Below are 21,087 nucleotides of genomic sequence, written 5' to 3' on the forward strand. Positions count from 1 at the left end.
GAAAGCCACAAATTTGTGTATGCATCTTGCAAAAATCACGCATAATCATGTATAATTTAAGTTATAATTGTGTATAAACTATGTAAAATATGCGTAAACTGTGTAATTCTCAACCGCCCCAAAATTGTGAACAGCTCAAAACAGCATTCATGTAAAGACCAGTCGGCCGAAACCCTCGACGGACGTCTGCGCACATCGTCGAATGAAGAACACATGAAACATTTCCAAATGACATAATTCACCAATGCATCACGAAAGACCGAAATTTCAGACGTGGAAAATGCAAATACTTTTTTATCCTGGTTAAAATTGTGCATACATTGTTTTTTTTCTCTTATAAGACAAAACTGCAGACCTGTTGGTGTCAATAACTTTGGAATTAGGCTTTTTCTACTTCCTTTTTTTTAAGAACATGAGAAGAATTCTTTTAAAATGTATTAGCTCTGAGTGGACCTCCACTATTTATATAAAAGTACAAAGAGTAGGCCCCATTTATTTTAATGACCGTTTGTTAGCTGTGGTTAGGACGTTCCTTTCTGCCTTCTAAGCACCACAGGTTACACAAAAATGATCTTTCACACGCTAATGAAAAAGACAGAAATGGAGCTGGCTGCTGAGTCTGCATGCTTTGTCCATCAGCTCTTCTGGATTGCGCTAGTGTTCTTCTACTTCCTGTTAGCCTGAACGCACCTCACGTGGCGGATGTGGGAGAGCAGCATGGTGAGGTGGCCAAGCCGCAGAGTCTGCTGTTGGGTGGACAGGCCCAGTTTGGAAATGGCCCAGACCAGAGCGTCGATCACAGAGTCCAGAAGCCGCAGCAGCTTGTTCCTGCTCTCAAGCTCCTCTGCTGTCTGAGGGGATCTCGTGCACAGATCTGCAGCACAACAGCAGCATCTCAAACATGTGACATTCATCTCTCTGTAAACCAGCAGCTTCAATAAATGGTTATGTATTTAGGTCATTGCAAGACCCAGGAAGCAGAGAACAAACAAAAATGCTGCAAAGAATGTCTTTGCACAGTCTAAACTTGGTGTAGATGATCAAATTTCAATCAGTCTGTGGACCTCACGCTGCGATCTTCCCTCACACGTGATCAACACCCCATGATTTAAAGCTCTTTGTCCTGGGACAGGTGACAAACAACCTTTCTCTGATAATAACTGTGTTTTTTTAAGTTATTACCATTGGGAGTTGGGTCATCTAGACCCACTAAACAGTGCTCTGAACCTTTTTTCTTCAATGATTTGTGATCTTCACTGGTATCCATGGATTACATGAAATCTTTCCACCTTTATCCACCTTTGTCATGGTAGGAATAACACGTCAATGTAAGGGTGGGGTCATCTAAGATAGCACAAGGGTTAACATGTTGTTGTGGCGTTTTTCTGATGGAGGACATTTTTGTTGCACCGCTAATTAGGTTGGGGTTGTGAGGGGCTGTAAGGGGTGGCTCCAAACCAACAGTCCCGCACACAACTCAGACTTCTGCCACTCTGCAGAAACTGTGTCCTAAAAAAACAACACAGGTTTTTAGATTTTGCTTTAAAACTGCATAATTTTAAATAAAAGACCACTGGGAACACTTTGAAAATATCAAAAGATGATCGGAGAGTGACTTGACGCTGCATAGACCAGCAGGTCTCATACTTGCAAATACACATTGTTCATGGAGGGACAAGTAGACCCCCCCAAAAAAAACAACAACTGACCAGAAGATGACTGACATTCTTAAAAACTGCTGATGTTCCATAAAGACTTCTAACAAGCTAACGGAGGCTGTTTGACCACCGGGGGACAGTCTACCAGCTGTCCCCAACTTACCCCCTTCCTCATATAACCTCATATTAGGGTGAGGGGGTGGGGGGGCTTAACCTGCGATGCGCATTGGGGGGGGGGGGGGGGGGGCTACTTGGCAGTGGTCCCCCCCCTCCCATGGTTGCTGTATGGAGTGGGGCCCCCCCTCTCTCGGTTTTATTTGCACCTTAGACATGTAGGGCCCTTGGTAGGGGGGGTGCTTGGGCATCACTGCCAGCAAGCAGCAGATGTCCTCCCAGCACCCTACCCGCCAATTTTAACCGCACCTTAGACATTTAGGGCCCCTTGGTGGGGAGGGTGAGGGGACATCACTGTGAGTAATCAGGAGATGTCCCCTCAGTGCCCTACCCGCCAATTTTAACTGCACCCCCTAAGTACACCCCCCCCCCCCCCTTCAAAATATACATTCCAACATAAACACACACACATGCACACACAGACCCTCTCAAACACACATACATGCACACACGTTTTGCAAGGAAGGTGGGACCTAGGACCATCTGTCCCCTACCCCTTCCCTGGTGGGGGGTACGGGGCCCTTGGGTACGGGGCCCTTGGCAACGGCGGCCGTGTCCCCTGGGCGCGGCGGTGCTCTCTCCGCACAGGGGGGGGGGTCACATTACACCTGAGCCGGGGGTGTCCGTGTCCCTGGGGTGTGGGTTCTGGTCCTTGGCCCTGGGTGTTGGGCCCCGCCAAATCTCCAACTGTGGCCAAGCATGGTCGGGCCAAGTTTACAACACCCCTGGTGGGCCCCCTTTCTCCCCGGGGCGCTCCCCTCCTGGGCGGGGGCGGCTGGCCCCTGCCTTGCTCCTCCCTGGACCAACCGTGGGCCGGGTGGGTGGCTGCCTGGAGTGCGGAGCAGGTCTCCCTTGGAGGGTCCTGGCTCGTACCTGGGGTTGGGGCGGGGGGATGCCCGGAACTCCTGGGTGGTGGTGGGGTGCTCGTCTGGGGCTGTGGGCGCCCTTCTCGGGTGGGGCCCTGCGTTGGGCTCTCCCGGCGCGGCGGGGGGGCTGCTCTCCGGGTTGGGCTGGGGCGGCGCTCCCTTTCCCCCCATGCCTCCCTGCTCTCTGGCTCTGGGGGCCTCGCGGCGGTCCTGCTGGCCTGGGTGGCGGACTGGGTCACCCGGGGGGGCGGTTGTTCCCTGCCTGCTGCCGTGTGGCGTTGGGGGTTCCGGCTGCCGCTGCTGCTGCGGCGGGGGTCTTGGTGTGGGGATAGCTGGGCACTCTCCTTCCTTCTTTTCACATTCCACCGTCCATTTTAGAAAAACATAAACACTCACCTGAGCACAGGTGTTATCTCACCTTTGCACTAACAGTTTGCATGATTGAATGATTGAAATATTTCACACAAGTTGGTTTAAAGGCATAAGTATGCGTGTGTGAACACTATCGGTTTTGTGTACATGTTGACATGTGGGCATTTTTTTCAGCCAGCAGGTGTGTTGATAACATTTGAGTGTGTGTGTGGACAGGCCCCGCCCTTTTTGTTCTACATTTGAATCTTACTTACTTGCCCCTCTTGTTAAAGTAAAATATGTCCAACACAAGAGACGTCAGCTCTCATCTGCCTGCCCAGATGTTGGACAGGAGAAGTTTAAAAAAAAAAAAAAGACTTCTAACAAGGAAGGTGAGAAAAAAACCCAGGGTTTAACCCTCAGGGTCCAAAGTATAATTGTCCATCTTTAAGTTGAGCCTCATATTTCCACCTTAAAACAATTTACCTTGCCCTATTTGGTATCTTATCTTTCTCTACACAAACCTTGCCATTGTAACTTTTTAGTTTTTCTCATCATTCTTAAATACTGTATTAAGACACTGGATCTAAAATCACACAAAAATATAAATAGTCAAATGGTATTTATACTACTTTTCCAAAAGAGCTTTCAAAATAAGACACAAATTCTTTACGGACCTTCCAAAAATAAATATTTTCAGCTGAACTCGTAATTTTATCACAAGCATTTTTATGTTTTGGTCAACAACATGGCCGTACCCAACTATTAATGTAAAAAACAGGAATGCTGTAGCCGCTTTTACAACTATTTGTTTTCACAGCAAGATGCTACGGAGCCCCCTAAAGGGCCATTGATGAAAAAAAACAATGGAGGAAAAAAAGATTTTTCGAAGTAAAAACGCACCTGATACTAACTGGTGTGCACCAGTTAGTTTATTTATTTATTTTATTCCAAAAAAATTTTTTACTTAAAAAAAAAAAAAAAAAAATTTCCTCCATTTTCTTTCCCCATCAATGGCCGTTTAGGGGCTCCGTAGGATCCCACATTCCCACTTTTTTACCGAATGGGATAAAGGCTGATTCCACACTTTGTGGTTGGAAGAGCTGTCAGCATTTGTGAAACAAATATCTGAGATATACAAGAAAATGAGTGTAAAATAATAGGGTATTTGATTTATTATATGATTTGGAGGTAAAACAAAAATACATTAGGTAAAACTACAAAGTGGTATAAAGTTTGAAGCTATCAGTAGAGGTCATTTAAGTCCTATAAATGTGTATTTTTAGGATTATGTAATCACCTTTGCAGGGTTAAAAAGCACAAAAGAACCACAAGACAAAACTTAAAATCTGTATTAACGAGTGCTGTGTTGTTATGTAACACATGGCTGACAGCAAAACACAAAGACTGCTGGTTGTTACCCAGAATCCCCCTGGTCATCTCTTCAATGCAAGCCTGTGCCACAAGGCCAAAATATTATAGCAGGTGAAATTAATGAGGTGGTGCTAAAAAACCTGATTGCCCTTGTGTAACCACAAAGCTGTTATTTTGAGGGTATCTTGTTTGTGCCAGTATTATTCCCTTTAAAATTTAGGATTAGGATTTATCTTGAACCATCAACCACAACAGTGTGTATGTTCCTACAGGAAAACTGTAGGAATCATTTATAGCTTCTCTTGTCCTGTTGCGAACTAACCAACCTCCAACTTCCACAGAAAAATGCCTACTTGACTATCAATGAATTGAGTGTCGCTGCGCAACAAATCCAAGAACCCTGGCTGTAAAATGTGCGTGTTCAATGTGTTTGTTTAGGGAAGCCAGAGAATTGGCGGATAACGTGAGAGGAAAGAGAGTGACGTAAATCACATTTTATACCATGGTCCAGGTGAATACTCGATTCTGATTGGCTGCTGGGTGTGCATTAAAAAGTGATATGCCACAGGATAACCGTGCGGTGAAAAAAAAAGTTCCGGTCACCTAGCTCAAATGTTTTGTATCACTGCGCTGGCTCCTTTAAAACAACCTTTTCCTTCATCATTTGGACAAAAACAAGCGGTAAGAGATGAACTTTCTCTTTGAACGGATGCTTTATTCAACCCATTGGAAAGATCAGCACATATATACATATTGCCGAATCTTGACTGCAGTCGCGGTGGTGCGGCGCGACGCTGACTATTTGTTACGTAACAAATAGTCCGCTTTTTGTGAGAACAGCTATCCAAATCGGAAAAAAAAAACAAGAATTAAGGACTAAAAACTGGTTAATACGCATTGCTTTTGTAAGTGACCATGGTATAAGCGGGTTAATTGCCTTCGAAGTGTGCGTTATTACTTTTTAACGTAACGGACGGTTCAGGATTCTACGCCGTACGTTAAAAAGTAATAATGCAGACTTCGTCGGCCATTAACCCTTCCTTACTTGTAATGATGATAAGACACTAAAAACCACAGCTAAAATGAGGAGATAAAGTGCTGCTGGTTCACCTTTTTAGGGGCGTCAGCCTGCAGCTGGTTTTGTATGAGTGTTAAAGCAGCAAATACCAAACACACAGTCGTGCGTACGTCCACCACAGATCTTATAGTACCGGACCGTACCGGTTTACTTTCAGCCCTGGTCACAACTAGCTGAAGCGGGGGCTTCTTTTTTTCCCCTTCTTTTTTTTTTAAAGAAGGTTGGCATCCACTGGACGAAGCCTAACGCGGTTTACTTACATAATCGTTAAAAAATAAAACTTTGGTCCAGAAAAGTCATACAGGAAAAGTTTTAAACAGCATCGTTTTTATGACTAAGATATCAAAATTTAAGACCTTCTAATGCTTTTTAAGGCCTTATTTCTAAATTTTCAAGTTCAAGGCTTTGAAGACTTTTTAAGACCCCACGGGAACCTTCTTTGTAAATATTTGCCATTATGTTCAGATATGTAGCCCAAAAAGAAAAGAAAAAAACATGGAAGATGGGTCTCCTTTAAAGCGGTCCTGCAGATGGTAAAACTCAGGATGAGTCAAGAGCTTCAAGCTTTGCATCTAAGCTCACCTCCTAAAACTGACAGCTGAAAGGCAAAGCGGCTGGAAAAAAGGAGCTTTTCTTCAGCTGGTTTATGGACCCCAGTAAGCATCTGGGTGTGTTTATTTCTTGAAAATTAATTTATTTACCAATTCATCCCATAAATAACCAACAGCCAGCCAGTGAACTCCCCGGTTCAGTGCTGGCGCCTCGAGTGCTCACGTCTGACTCACAGCTGAAGAACACAACAGTTGTGTTAGATACGACAACCTACTTTTGTTTTTTCTTCCCTCAATAAAAATAAAAAGTTGGATTAAGTTGTGACATTTTTGTGATTACACCGTTTCTCTTCTCTGGTAATGTGGTTGAGGGAGGATTTCTAATAACCGTAATTGATCCTCCAGTTCAAACACCAGAGGACCTGCAGAGGAGCACATCCACTCCAAAAATCCAGGGAGCAGCTCAGCAAAAGTGTTCCATCTGTTCAAATTTATAAATCCAAAAGAAATCCTTTTCTTGACTTTTTAAGCTCGGTTTCACTTCTTGCACAATTTGCTTTGAGCCCAGCTGCAGAGTCAACAGAGAGAGTGGATTCTGGCAGCCGTTCCTGTGTGCAGGAGGGAGGAAACTTTGTGAAACTCTGTGAGGACGTGCAGACAGGTCAGTCACCTCAATGAAACCCGTACAACGTCTGTGGAGGGTGGCGGGGGGGGCAAGAGAGGGCATTGTGACCGCTGGAAACACAGGCAGTGTTAAAAAACAAAAGCGAGCCCACCTTCTCAGGTCAGTTCACCCCCAGCCCTCATTGAATAGGTTAATAGGTTTTTTTGGTGGTTCCTTTGAGGGAGGATCGTCTGCACTTTACTGACAGTAAAAACTGCATCCAAATTCAGCCGTCTTTGGAATTTAAGTGAAATCCGTTTGATATTACAAAAAAAAAAAACCTTTATAGACCTAAATTTAACGGTCTCACTCGTTTTCCTTCACTCTAACTGAACACGACAGACAGATGCCCTCCCAGAGGTTATGCCGACACTGGAGCGGGTTTCAGGACTGACATCATACAGCCCTTTCCACAGAATCGTCTGTGTCCGTGTTTGACTGCAGAAACACGACCACCACACTGGAGAACACGTGAAGATCATGTGGGAGTGTTTCCACAGTGGATGCAGCACACACAGTGACACATATGGCTCAATCTGGCTATCAGAATTGTGACAAAACCCAGTCACAACTGCCCTCATGGGTGGTTACGGGCTGTCTGCGAGTGGTGGTGGTGTCCTAAAACGCAGCAGGCCCTGCAAGACTGTCTGGGGTCCACGGACTGGGATGCTCTTTGTACAACTCATGGGGAAGAGATTGACGGCATGACGGACTGCATTACGGAATATATTAAGTTCTGTGAGGAGTCTGTTGTGCCTACTGGAACTGTTTGATGCTTCCCCAACAACAAACCCTGGAGAGCAAGACCAGGGAGATGGTGATCAACTTCAGAAGGAAGGAGACAGTCCTGCAGCCTCTCTGCATCCTGGGCAGGGAGGTGGAGGTGGTGGAGGAGGACAAATACCTGGAAGTGACTATCAACAGCAGACTGAGCTGGAGGAAGCTGAGGTCCTTTACTGTGTGCAGCAAGATGCTGGAGATCTTCTACCAGTCTGTGGGGGCCAGCACCTTGTTCTCCTCTGTGGTCTGCTGGGGAAGCAGCATTGCAGTCAGTGACGCCAACAGACTGAAGAAGCTGATCAGGAATCATTTGAAGCAGTGATGAACAAATTCTTATCCATTATGGAAAATCCAGACCATCCTCTCCACCCTGTGCTGGACAAACAGTGGAGCTCCTTCTCTAGGAGGCTCAGACAGCTCCGCTCCAAAACTGCCAGATACCGGAAATCCTCCTACCCAACACAATTCAGCTCTACAATAACTCACAGTGTAGCAGATGACTTTTGTACATCTTGCACATTGTTACCTGTTTGTAAATAGTCTTTAAATTATACTGCCTTATTTGTTTACATTTCTGCCACATTTTTGTTTTTTTTACATTATTGCTTTTTGTATTATTCTATATTCTTTTATCTTTACTGCTGTGGCAATGCACAAATTTCCCACTTATGGGATCATTAACCCTTGTGCTATCCTAGGCACTTTAACGTTGGGAGTTGGGTCATTTAGACCCACTAGACAGTGCGCTGAACCTTTTTTCTTCAATGATTTGTGATCTTCACTGGTGTCCATGGATTACATGAAATCTTTCCACCTTTATCCACCTTCGTCATGGTAGGGAGAACACGTCAATGTAAGGGGGGGGGGGGGTCATCTAAGATAGCACAAGGGTTAAAGTACTTCTGATTCCGATTCTGAAAAATGGGAAAATTCGTACGTGGTGGCTCTCACAAAATATCGCTGTCATAGACCACTGTGAGCCCATAGGGTGGAAATGGTTGTGCATTATTTTTTTTTATTTTCTACGAGCATGGTGTGGGCGACAGGTTGAAGCAAACACTTACACACCATATAAGTAAGGGTGAAGCTGGTGAGCTGCACGCTTGTCGTATGGATTGTTCTTTTTTTTTTTTTACACACCCAAATCCTGTGCACTGCACAAAAGGCCTGGAAGTGTAGTCCATGTGATAAGTGCGTGCAGTCTTACTGTCAGAAATGAGGGAATTAGACAATCAGAGTGTCGTTTGTGTGGTCTTCCTAGAGGCACATGCATATCTTGTGCACACCCCATGCGTGCAGCATTTACAGGAGATCAACAAGGAGCCAGGAGTCGCACCTTACTAACGGCAAGAATGCAGAATAAAAACACCGTACGACAGCATGCGCTGTACGTGATGAGTCCATGTAACTTACACTATCCTTACAAATATTTCACAATACATTTGCCACATGCACAAAGATTGTTTGTTCCATTTTCATGATGTCCTCCTTGAGGTGTCAGCAAAAGCCCCAAGGAGGACATCTGCACTCCCTTGAGATGCAACCACTCCACGGGCTGAGAAAACCCAGAAACCCGCAGCATGTCACTGAGGCTGCTGCACTCACCAAATGAAAAACCGCAAAAATGGACAGAAAATCTCCATCGTGGTAAAAAAAAAAAAAAAAAAAAGGGAATCGCTGTCCTTTCAGAGCGCTGAATAAACATGTTTTATTTATTTATTTGAGGTTTCATTTTAAAACTTTCACATTACAAGAGGTGTAATTGTAACAGGGTGAACTGTTTTTATTGTTTTTGTTTGTGTTTTTTTAAATCCTGAGGCCCCTGAAGGGGTCACCTAATTGCAGCCGGATTGGACACAGGTGTGCACTGGGGGGCGTGCCAATGAGACTGCTTTTAAGGAACAGTGGGACATGAGGAAAGGGGCTCCAGTACAGATCAGAGAGGGACGACCTGCGAGTCGGACAGGCGAGCGCAGGCCTGCAGCAGAGAGCAGCTGAGCCAGGAGCCAGACAGCGGTCAGAGGGGGAAGCGACGTTGGAACGCAGAGGGGGTGTGGTTTTGACCCCCCCCGTCTTCGAGCGGGGTACCCCTCTGTTGTTTTTTTACCTCTGTTTTCGGGTAACCACGGGGAAATTTTATGTAGTGCCAGTGCCATATTTTTAATATTGCTTGCTATTTATTATTTTACCGATTGCATGTTTTAGTGGTTTTATTGAGCCTGGTGTTTTAGGTTTTTTGTAGGTCTTTCTCTCTGGGTTTGTCGGTGTTTTTTTTTTTTTTTTTTTAAAGAGAGGCTCCTGGCTCCAAAAAAAGGACAGAGCAAAACGGGGGGTCACAGGAGGGAGATGAAAATCTTCAACACTCATGTTACTGTTTTTGATTGAATTTCATATCTGTCCGGCCTTTTTATTCCCATCCCCTTAAACTAACTGCTAAGAGGTGTAATAAATGCCTGTGTGTGTGTGTGTGTGCGTGTGTTTGTTGTCTTGTATATTTTATGTTCTTCAATGTTTTTGATATATGTAAAGTTTGCTCGACTTAATCTGTCGGTATTTGCTTGTTTTTTTGTTGACGACCCCCTTGTAAACGAGATGACACATCTCAAGGGGCTCATCCTACAAACAAATGTAAAAAATGGGATTTTTATTTTTATTTTTTTATTTTTTTTTGGGGGGGGGGGGGGGGGGGGGGTAAAACCATGAAGCAGCATAAAGCAAGGAAGACCCGCCCCACTCTCCAGGCAGCCACCCACCCAACCCACGGTTTGTCCAGGAGAGAGCGAGGCAGGGGCCGGCCACCCCCGCCCAGGAGGGGGACGCCCAATAGAAGTGGAGGTCCACAAACATGGCCCGACCAGGCTCACCAACAGTTGGAATTTTGGAGATGGCCAGCGCTCAAGGGCAAGGACAAGAGCCCCCACCACAGGGACACGGACACCCCCTGGCTTAGATGTGATGTGATCTCCTGCTCATTGTCTTGCCACAGAACTCAGGGATCCCTCTACCTGTGTGGAGAGAGGACTGCTGGGTCCAGGAACCCAGCACCCAAGGGACAGATGGTCAGAGGTCCCACCTTACTTGTGTAATGTTTGTGTGAATGTGTGTTTGTGTGTGTATTTGAGTGTATATTTCTGAGGGTTAAAGGATGTGTGTGCAGTTAAAAGTGGCGAGAAGGGCGCTGAGAGGATCTCCTGATTAATCACAGTGATGTCCGAGCACCCCCCCCCTCTACTAAGAGTGCTACATGTCTAAGGTGCAATAAAATCCGAGGGGAGGGGCCCATTTCCATACGGCAACCATGGCAACCACTGCCAAGGAGCTCCTCCCCCCAAGATGCATCGCAGGCAGACACCCCCCCCCCCCCCCCATCACCCTAATAAGTGATTACACAAGGAAGAGGGTAAGTCAGGGACAGCTGGTAGACTGTCCCCCGTGGTGAAACAGCCGTCCCCAAGCCCCCCCCAATGGGTCCATGACTCCTCAGCCCAGGGGTCCTATCGCCCGAAGCGCAGACCCCCCAGGCCCCACACCCCCCATCTCACACAAAGAGAGAGGAGCCCAGAAATCCCCACCCCCCCAGACCCTGCGCCCATGGTAAGTGTCACCCAGAGCAACCGCGAGGCTCAGGAGTGTGTTGGATTTTTCTGGTACGGACATAAATTATTTGAGTAATTAGATATAGTTACAGCCAAAAGGTTACATATGTAAGCGTCCAAAGTTCTGTTCGGGTTAGCCCACCTCTCTTTTTCCTTCTGGAGCACAAACTCACCCCTCAGTGTGGTGCCAAATGTAAAGAGGACACAAGTTTTTTAATGAGTTCATGGTCTGAACTACTAAAACATCTAAATTTAACATCTGGACAAAAAAGGTTACTCCCAGAATTCATCTGTTAAATGGGCAGACATGATCTATTTTTCCATGTCTGCTTTCAATTTAACACACGCAGCAGTATTTACTAAATATAAAGCAGGTTGTTCAGTGTATATATGTAGGTCTAAAAGCCAGGTGCAAACTGACAACTTTGGCACAAATGACAGCAGTCACTGTTTCAGCTCGAAGACGATAAATGGAAACAAAAAGCCATCCATCATTTCATCCATCCATCTAAACTCATTTGGCCATGTGCAGTCACAGGGATACTGGAGCCTACCCTCTACTGACAGGTGGAGGCAGAATACACCCAACGCAGGTAGACAACCACACACATTCACAACGACGGGACAATTTAGTCAACCTATTAAGCATGTTTTTAGACTGTGGGCAGAGAACACCCACACAAGTGCTGGCAGAACAGACTCTTCCTGGAAGGGGCAGCTCCTCACTTTGTGATGTCACAATGTGAGAACCCACTGGTTTTTGTGGATTGGGAGGGGCTGCAGCTCAGAGCGCAGGTCTTTAGAGGAATATTGAGAAATGAATGGATCAAAATACCAATTTGGGGTTGTTGTTTTTTTGTGAGGAATGAAGATCATAAAACACTTATAAGCACATAAAAGTTCATTTAGCTTGTGTGGGTTTTCAAGCAAAAAAGCAAACTCCATACAGATGGGACCCAGGCAGGATTTGAAGCACAACCTTACTGTGAGAAGCGAGCGCTTACCACTAAACCCCTATAACTTGTGTTCATTTAGATATTTTGACTTGCCAGAAGCAAAGATGATTGAGGTCATCGCATTTCAAGTGTTACTTTTGGATGAGTTTGGGGCTGGTATCGCATTGGTCAGGATAGCTGCATCCCATCTTTAGCCCTCTTGCGAGGGCGCTGTTGTCCATCATTAGTGCAGACTCAGGATGACCAGCTGTTCAGGATGTGCTGCAACTCTACAATTTGTTAAGCTTCCTTCTCTAAAGCGACGTTAACCATAACATAACCATCTTTAGCTTCATCCATGAGCATTTTGCATTTGTTCCAGAACTGCTTCATTCCTAGCACTTATTCTTACCTCTCCTGTGCAATCCGCAGAGCAAATCCCCATTTAGAAATGGCATATTTTGGCTTGATTCATCAGCATTACACCTCAGAGACATACATTTAACCCTTGTGCTATCCTTTGGGGTCCAGGTGACCCCACCCTTACATTGACGTGATTTCCCTACCATGACAAAGGTGGATAAAGGTGAAGAGGATTTCATGTAATCCATGGACACCAGTGAAGATCACAAATCATTGAAGAAAAAAGGTTCAGAGCACTGTCTAGTGGGTCTGGATGACCCAAGTCCTAATGTTAATGCGCCTAGGATACCACAAGGGTTACACCATCACTTTCTTGCTTTTTAAAAGCCAATTACTTGCAAAAAGGACTCAAATCTCTACAAGGGAGAAAGGGACACGCCTGGATACATGAGGACTGATAAAGCATACTGTCCATGACAGAGACTTTAGAGGGTTTCAGGTTGGAGCACAGACTGCAGAAGGGGGGAAGAAAATGTCACGTCTTGATTGTGTGGCCAGATTAAAAAAACAAAACAAAACATGGGTCTCTGATATTGTTCAGCGGGCCGGACCCAACATGGAGGCGGGCCGGGTCCAGCCCACGGGCCGTAGTTTGCCCACCCCTGCTCTAGAAGATATGTTGACAAGAATCGTAGCAAAAACATGTGCTAATCATCTCTGTTTTTAGGTTAGTTTCTGCTCAATTTCCCTGTAGTGCTTTATTAAGGCTGAGGTTGAAATAATGCAGCTTTCTTTTTTTGGAGCTGTTCCAAATTTACCACTGACAAGAAATTTTACAGACAAACTGGTGGTTCGTGAGGCTAAGAAGAGTCGCCATTTACAGGAATGATTTTTCTGTGGGAAAAATTAGCTTTTTGACCCGCAGCCCTTTGATCCTCTACAAAATTCTGATCAATTCCCTTGTGCATTTTAAACTCTTTGCTAGATAAAAAATAATTTGCTTTAATCAGTAACCAGTTAAAAAAAATTTTAACCTAAAGCTTTGTTTAAGTAAGTATGTGAGATACGAGTAATCAGTAATTAACCCTCTAACTTTCTGACCCCACTCCCAACGTGCCTTGGAGGCGCTGAACCTTTGTTCTTCAATGATTTGTGATCTTCACTGGTGTCCATGATTTACATGAAATCTTTCCACCTTTATCCACTTTTGTCATGGTAGGGAGAACACGTCAATGTAAGGGTGGGGTCATCTGGACCCCACAAGATAGCACAGGAGGTAAACATCAACAAAGTAGACAGACAAGTTTGTCTAGGTTACATAAGAACTGGTTTTGGTCGCATAGGAGAGAGCAGCATTTCCCTTCCAGACTGCTGGTGTGCATCTGTGTGACTCACTGGAGTTGAGGAGGATCATGGCCTTCAGGCAGACGTACTCCTCCCTCTGCAGCTTGAGCTCACGAAACCTAGAGGTGGCCGCCAGCAGCATGTCAAAAATCTCCATGATGCCCTCCACACACTGTCCCTCCTCCCTGAAGAGACACACAGCAGACAGGGCTATGAAGAAAAATGGCTGCACAAAAAAGATCAGAGGATGTGTGGAGAGAAAAAGAGTGGTAAAGCAACAGGAAGGCTAAAAGTCACACAAAGGCAGCAAAAGGCATTGAGAGTCATCATCAAACAAAACATTTGTGTAACATTTCTGTAAAAACTGAATAACAATCACATTGGATTTATTGGAGTTATAGTTCAAATGTAGTAAAAGTTATACTTTTACTGAGAGAATTGTACTGGCTCTATTAATCCAAACTGTTTTGACCACAAAGCAAAATTCACAGAAATTTCTACCACTTGATGTACCCCATTACTCATTTTTGTTTTACTTCATGGCTGTTATTTTGTTTTATAAGTGCAGTTTTACAACATTCGTACTCAACCTTCAACTCCATTATGTTTGATGCTTTAAAGGGCCTAAATCATGCTATTCTTAAGCATTTCAGAGTGAACTATATTCATATACTGTATATGATGATATATTACCTTTGGGACACTAAAGAACACATTTTTTATGAAAAAGCTTATTTTCTCTGCTAATTTTCCTACCTAGAAGACGACTCTATGGCTCCGCCTTTCGCTCCTTGTGGGTGCCGCCCATTTTATGACGTTTTTAATTTTTTTTAAATGGTTTATTTCAAGCAATCAAATAAGAAGAATACACAAAAACATTACAATCATCAGTTATACATTCATATAATGATGTATCTAACTAAGGGTAGTTAGACATAAAATTAAATATTGCTTGAAACGGAGTGGAAGGAAGCGAATTTATATAATCCCACCCCTGTGGGATTATATAAATTCGCTGATTTAGAACTGGTGCGGACCAGGGGAATCCGACTGTTTAATTAAAACAAAGCCTTTAATATAAACAAAGCATGTCATATAATCCCAATCCCACACATTTAAATTCAAAGACAAATATAGGAACTTTAAAGGAAGTAAGCTAGGAAATGAAATCCTAACACAGATGGGATGCGGTTTAATTCTAATAAATCTAATATCCTTTGTCTGTTTTTGGCAGGTCATTTAAATGTGTGAAAGAGAATATTTTTAATTCAAAATAAATGTATCTTTTTTTTATATAAGTAGCCTAATTTAAAAATATATATTTCTGTTTTTAACTACTAAGCATATCTACTAAGAGAACAGAAAGTATTTGTAAGAGCAAGACTTTAAAGAAAAAATGCTAATATGTGGACTCATTCACACTTTTAAAACCTTTCTACGTTCAACATGTGTAAATATAAAGTAGGTTATGAAACATATTGAATCTGATGAAATTACAAATATTTATGTTAAAAATGATCCAAAAACAAACAGGATTTTCCTCTGCAGAGTACATAACAGGCTGATTCAGATTGCACTCATTTGCACATTTTAAAATGGGAAGTTTAAATGTTCTTGTCATTGTGGCATGTTTGACATACGGTATTGCGCAATACCACACGTTTGATTATTATTGCCTTATCAGAGTGGACGTTTGACTTATATGGAGCTGCAGATAATGTGGATAAACCTATTTCAAGTTTTTCAACCTATCTTTACACCTAGATTTTAAACAGAAGTTAGAGATTTCTTTAAACACGACTGTTTGTGTGTAAATCAGACCATTAATAAAGTTCCTTAGTAGCCTATAGAGTTCCAGGCCCTGTTAAACCGAAGTTAAGATCCAAACAACACTTGGAAGGACATATTATCCTCTATGAGGGTTTTTCAACTTATGATGAGCCACATTTTTTACACTGACAAAATATTAGGGCACGCCAAATTCACAACCCAATTACAATCTACAGCATAACACAGAAGGGTTTTACAATATATATATATATATATATATATATATATATATATATATATATATATACACAGTGAGGTCAATAAGTATTTGATCACCCTGTGATTTAGCAAGTTCTCCCACTTAGAAAACATGGAGGGGTCTAAATTTTCATTTTAGGTGCATTTCCACAGTGAGAGACAGAATCTGAAGAAACATTCAGAAATCACGTTGTTCGATTTTTTTTAAAACAATTTATTTGTATATAACTGTGACAAATAAGTATTTGATCACTTGAGTTAAACAACGTTAGTATTTGGTACAGAAGCCTTTGTTAACAATTACAGAGGTCAGACGGTTCCTCTAGTTCTTCACTAGGTTTCTACAAAGCAGGGATTTTGGCCCACTCCTCCATACAGATCTTCTCTAGATCTGTCAGGGTTCGGGGCTGTCGCTGAGCAACAGGGAGTTTCAGCTCCCTCCGAAGATTCTCTATTGGATTTAGGTCTGGAGACTGGCTAGGCCACTCAAGAACCTTGATATGCTTCTTATGGAGCCACTCCTTGGTTTTCTTGGCTGTGTGCTTCGGGTCATTGTCATGCTGAAAGACCCAGCCACGACCCATCTTCAATGCTCTGACTGAGGTAAGGAGGTTTTTGCCCAATATCTCACAATACAGAGCCGCGTTCATCCTCTCCTTAATACAGTGCAGTCGTCCTGTCCCCTGTGCAGAAAAACACCCCCAGAGCATGATGCTTCCACCCCCGTGCTTCACTGTAGGTATGGTGTTCTTGGGATGATGCTCCTCCTTCTTCCTCCTCCAAACACGCCGAATGGAGTTGAGACCAAAAAGTCTGACCACAAGACTTTCTCCCATGACTCCTCTGGATCATCAAGATGGTCATTAGCAAACTTCAGACGGGCCTTGACATGGGCGGACTTCAGCAGGGGAACCTTCCGTGCGATACATGATTATAAACAATGACGTTTTAATGTATTACTTATAATAGCCTTGGAAACGGTGGTCCCAGCTCTCTTCCGGTCATTGACCAGCTCCTCTCGTGTGGCCCTAGGCTAATTTTTTACCTTCTTTAGCATCATCGATACCCCATGAGGTGAGATCTTGTGAGGGGCCCCAGTCCGAGGGACATTGACGGTCATCATTAGCCCCTTCCATTTTCTGACAATTTCTCCAACAGTTGTTCTTTTCTCACCAAGCTGCTTGGCATTGGCCCGTAGCCACTTCCAGCTTTGTGAAGGTCTACAATTTTGTCTCTTGTGTCTTTTGACAGCTCTTTGGTTTTGACCATGTTGGTAGTTAGACTTCTGACTGATTGTGGGCTGCACAGGTGCCTTTATGCAAGCAAAAACCTCAAACAGGTGCCACTAATTTAGAATCATGAGCAGAGTGGAGTTGAACTATTTAAAAGCAGAACAGCAGGTCTTTGCTTATCAGAAATCTATCTGATAATCAAGTGATCAAATACCTATTTGTCACAGTAATATACAAATAAATTGTTTAAAAAAATTTTACAACGTGATTTCTGAATGTTTCTTCAGATTCTGTCTCTCAATGTGGAAATGCACCTATGATGAAAAATTTAGACCCCTCCATGTTTTCTAAGTGGGAGAACTTGCTAAATCACAGGGTGATCAAATACTTATTGACCTCACTGTATGTGTGTGTGTGTGTGTGTAAAAAATGTGTATTTGGACAACCTTCCTGGCAGGTATAGAAGAAAGACAGAAAAAGCTCTTCCCCAACAGCTCTAAGTCTGTCTGCTTTTAGTTTTTAACACAGTCAGGCCTAAAAAGCACAGCTCACACAGACATGTCATGGAAAACGGGAGCAATGTCAAAATAGCTTTGCTGGCCAGCCTGGGAAACTCCTTGGCAGCAGTCAACCGATCATAAAAATTTAGCTTTAAATCACAATATTTTTTCAGTTCAACGACTTTCTTATGCTTCTGTAAAGTTCCATCCTTTCCCATAACTGATCCTGAGCTTTATGGGTCCCTGAGAACATTCTGTCTTTTCAATGTGTGACTGTCACCTTGCACATAGCAACGGTGTTGACGTGCAGGTTCTCGGAGTGGTCACATGTCAAGGTTGCCACCCCGCACATGTTCCTGGATCTCCACCTTTTAAATGCAATCTTTTAATTTTATCAGTCCTTTCAAGCAGGCTTTCATTTTAACCTTGTATCTGGGCAGAGATATTGACAAAAAAGTAATAAAAGTTACATGTGAGGAAGAGAGGGTAGTGCGAAGGGTCTTGTCTTAGAAACCACATTAGATTTAGGTCAGTGCCATGGGATTCAAACCAGGGTTTTACAGCACGCCAGTCCTACACCCAGCCAACCGAGTTCCACGATGTTGGTGGATCACTCATGTAACATGTACAAAAACTGACTTTTGAACATTCCTGGATGAAGGAGAACAGGATCCAGTTGTTTGTCATTTCAAAAATGGAAGCAAACCAAACAAAACAATGAAGTACCACTAAATTATACAGTGGAGAATTAAAGTGTTTGACAGTCACAGATTCAAATAAAAAAAGGGGAAGTTTGTAATTTCCATCAGAAACAGAGATTGATTGACGAGGACGTGTTTAGATGTTCTGGAGGGGAAGTTCGACATCGTCTGGAACCTTGTTGATGCCTGTTCTGTTGAGGGTAAAAGTAAAACTTCACATTACAGTTTATTTTATTTAATCCATCCAAGCTAAAACTAATGAAGTATATGAATGGTTTTTAATGATTGCTTTGCTAGGAACAGATTAAAAATCTTTGTGAAGACCTGGGAGAGCTAGTTGGCCCAGACCCGCAGAACCTTCCCAGGAACTCCATTAGGTCCAGCCGCTTTCCTGGGGTTTACCTGCTGAACATCCGTGCCACGTCCTGTGTCTGCACAGTCAGGGGTTCGGAGCTGGAAGCAAAGTGAGGCTGAGGTGATGAGACTTCAGACTGCAGTGGTGAGGTCTCGAAGCGCAAGAAGAACGCATTCAGCTCTTCCACTAGTGCAGCGCTGGAGTGTGCCTTGGTGCTGGTCTGTCCCCTGAAGTTGGTCAGCTGATGTAGTCCCTGCCACACCTGCCGAGGGTTGTTGTTGGAGAGGTGGTCCTCTATTTTCCTTTTGTAATCCAACTTGGCCTTCCTGATCTCTCTCCTCAGGTCGGCTCTGGCGGTCCTGTACGGATCCTTGTTACCTGACCTAAAGGCAGTGTCACGGTCTTTTAGTAGTAGCCTAACCTCTTTGGTCATCCAGGATTTTTGGTTTGGGAAGACCCGGATGCGTTTCACTTCCGTGACAGTCCCCATTCGGAAGGTGATGTATTCCATCACGGCCTCTGTGAATACTGTCAGGTCCTGGTGTTCAAAAATACTCCAGTCAGTGTGTTCAAAGCAGTCTTGGAGCAGGAAGAGTGCATCCTCGGGCCAAGTTGTGACGGCCTTGAAGAGTGAGGTTGAGTTCCTTCTCAGAAGTGTGTAAGCAGGGGTTAAGAGCAGAGAGAGGTGATCTGACTGATCTAGGTGTGGAAGCTGAGTGGCTTTGTATGCATGTTTAATGTTTGTGTAAACATGATCTAAGGTATTTTTCCCTCTGGTTGGACACTTAACATGTTGGTAAAAGTTAGCCAAGACAGACTTCAGGTTGGCCTGATAAAAGTCCCCAGCTATTACATGAAAACCGTCAGGGTGAATCCTCTGTAGTCGGTGTATTGTGTCTGTTAGCAGTTAGAGAGCCATGCTAGCGTTAGCATCGGGCAGTATGTAAACATCTGTGATTAGCACGGCTGGTAGCTCTCTGGGTAGAGAGCTACCATTTCCGGTAGTCCATTTCCGTTTTGGATTGTTCGTTTCTCCTTTAGAATCTCTGATGCAGCCTTCATGCTCAGATACCGTGTCGCTCTCATCATCATTTTCATCAGACAGTGAAACCTCCTTCATGTCCTGTAAAAAAAACCTTGCATTGCAGACCCTAAGTCCCCAAGAAGAGATTCAAGTGATGAAATTTCTCATTCATTAAATTAAAATACATGTATTAGATTTCATTTAAATGGCATTGGATTCAAACTGAAATGGTTAATATTCCAAGTGACATTCGACATCTTTCAGCAATTTTAGAATTCGTTTTTCAAATGTAAATTTCTGTTTTTGTTTTATTGTGGTCTCAAGTCATAATTTATAAGTTGGAAATATAATGGACTACCAAATTTAAGTGGCTGATAAATTAATAACTGGATACATTTTTCAAGTCTAAAAATTGTGTATGGAAATCTCCATATATTCCAAAATGTGTGTGAGCTACATTTTAAAAGGGCAGGATACAGTGTACAATACTGAAAAATACTGGTAGTCTTTCAAATTAGATTGTCATCAACATTGTGGGGATAAAAAAAATAAAAAATACTTTCAAATTGGCACCAATGGGTCCTGCTCTGTTTTTCCAATTTGTTTTTCAATTAACAATGCACATTTCTGCAACTAACCTCCGCTCGGTAACTCTGATTTAATGTCCGTGCATATATATATATATATATATATATATATAAAAACGTCTTCAAATGGACACGCCATGCTGCTTCACCTCTCTGAAAACCAACTAACCTTCAACTAAACCTGCTCCAGACCAGGTTATGTTCAGAGCATGAGTTGCTATGGCAACTTGACATACCCTGAAACATAACTCCATTTTTGGAACAAAAAGGTGAGGTTATCAACTTCCTTAGCCTCAAACTTACCGTGGTAACTCACAAAACCTGCTGGAACAGGGCCCTGATGTGGGTCAGCGATAGTGAGACCACGAATGGCTGGACAATAAAAATAGATTTGATTTATACGAGACAAACAAACACTGTATATGTGAAAAAAGGAAGTGAGGCTGAAGCATTAAACAGCATAATTGTAAATTCCCGAAACAAAAAAAGCAGAGGATCACGGCCCCAGAGGACAGTGGATAGATTTGAATCCAGGATGTGTCCAAGGAGAACAGGCTGCAGCAGCCGCTCCACAAAGAAAACAAGACTGTTTTGAAAACATGTCAAGGCTAAGCTGAGCCTATAGAGATAGTTTCCGTGGCAGTAAAGAGAGAAAGGTCAGATACAAGCATCATCCTCACATGAATGCCCACTAATAAACCCATGCTTCATTTGTCCCTTCAGACAGGTGCAGCTCATTAATTTGAACATAAAACAAGCTTATTTATCCCTTTGAGATCATCCTATATAGATGATATCTATGATATCTTCACTTATTAACAAGTGAAGATATCAAATGCAGAAATTTTTTAGAGATTAACATATTTACAAGTTGTAATTATCAAGGATCTTTGTTTAGCTTTAATTTAAAATAAAAAAATCAAATG

General features: G+C 43.2%; 1 protein-coding gene across 6 annotated transcripts in view; it reads right to left on the bottom strand.

Annotated features, from left to right (window-relative positions):
- esr2b (estrogen receptor 2b) overlaps positions 1–21,087 on the bottom strand; it is an 83,525-nt gene that overhangs the window by 4,998 nt on the left and 57,440 nt on the right. For all 6 annotated transcript variants that reach the window (XM_020713365.3, XM_020713362.3, XM_020713361.3 and 3 more), the window contains 2 exon segments: positions 13,786–13,919; positions 691–874 (listed from right to left, as the gene is read on the bottom strand). In XM_020713365.3, the coding sequence (XP_020569024.1) occupies positions 691–874; positions 13,786–13,919 (318 nt within the window).

Source organism: Oryzias latipes, chromosome 22 (genome assembly GCF_053564925.1).
Source record: "Oryzias latipes strain Hd-rR chromosome 22, Olatipes_Hd-rR_3.1".
In the NCBI taxonomy this organism is placed as follows: domain Eukaryota; kingdom Metazoa; phylum Chordata; class Actinopteri; order Beloniformes; family Adrianichthyidae; genus Oryzias; species Oryzias latipes.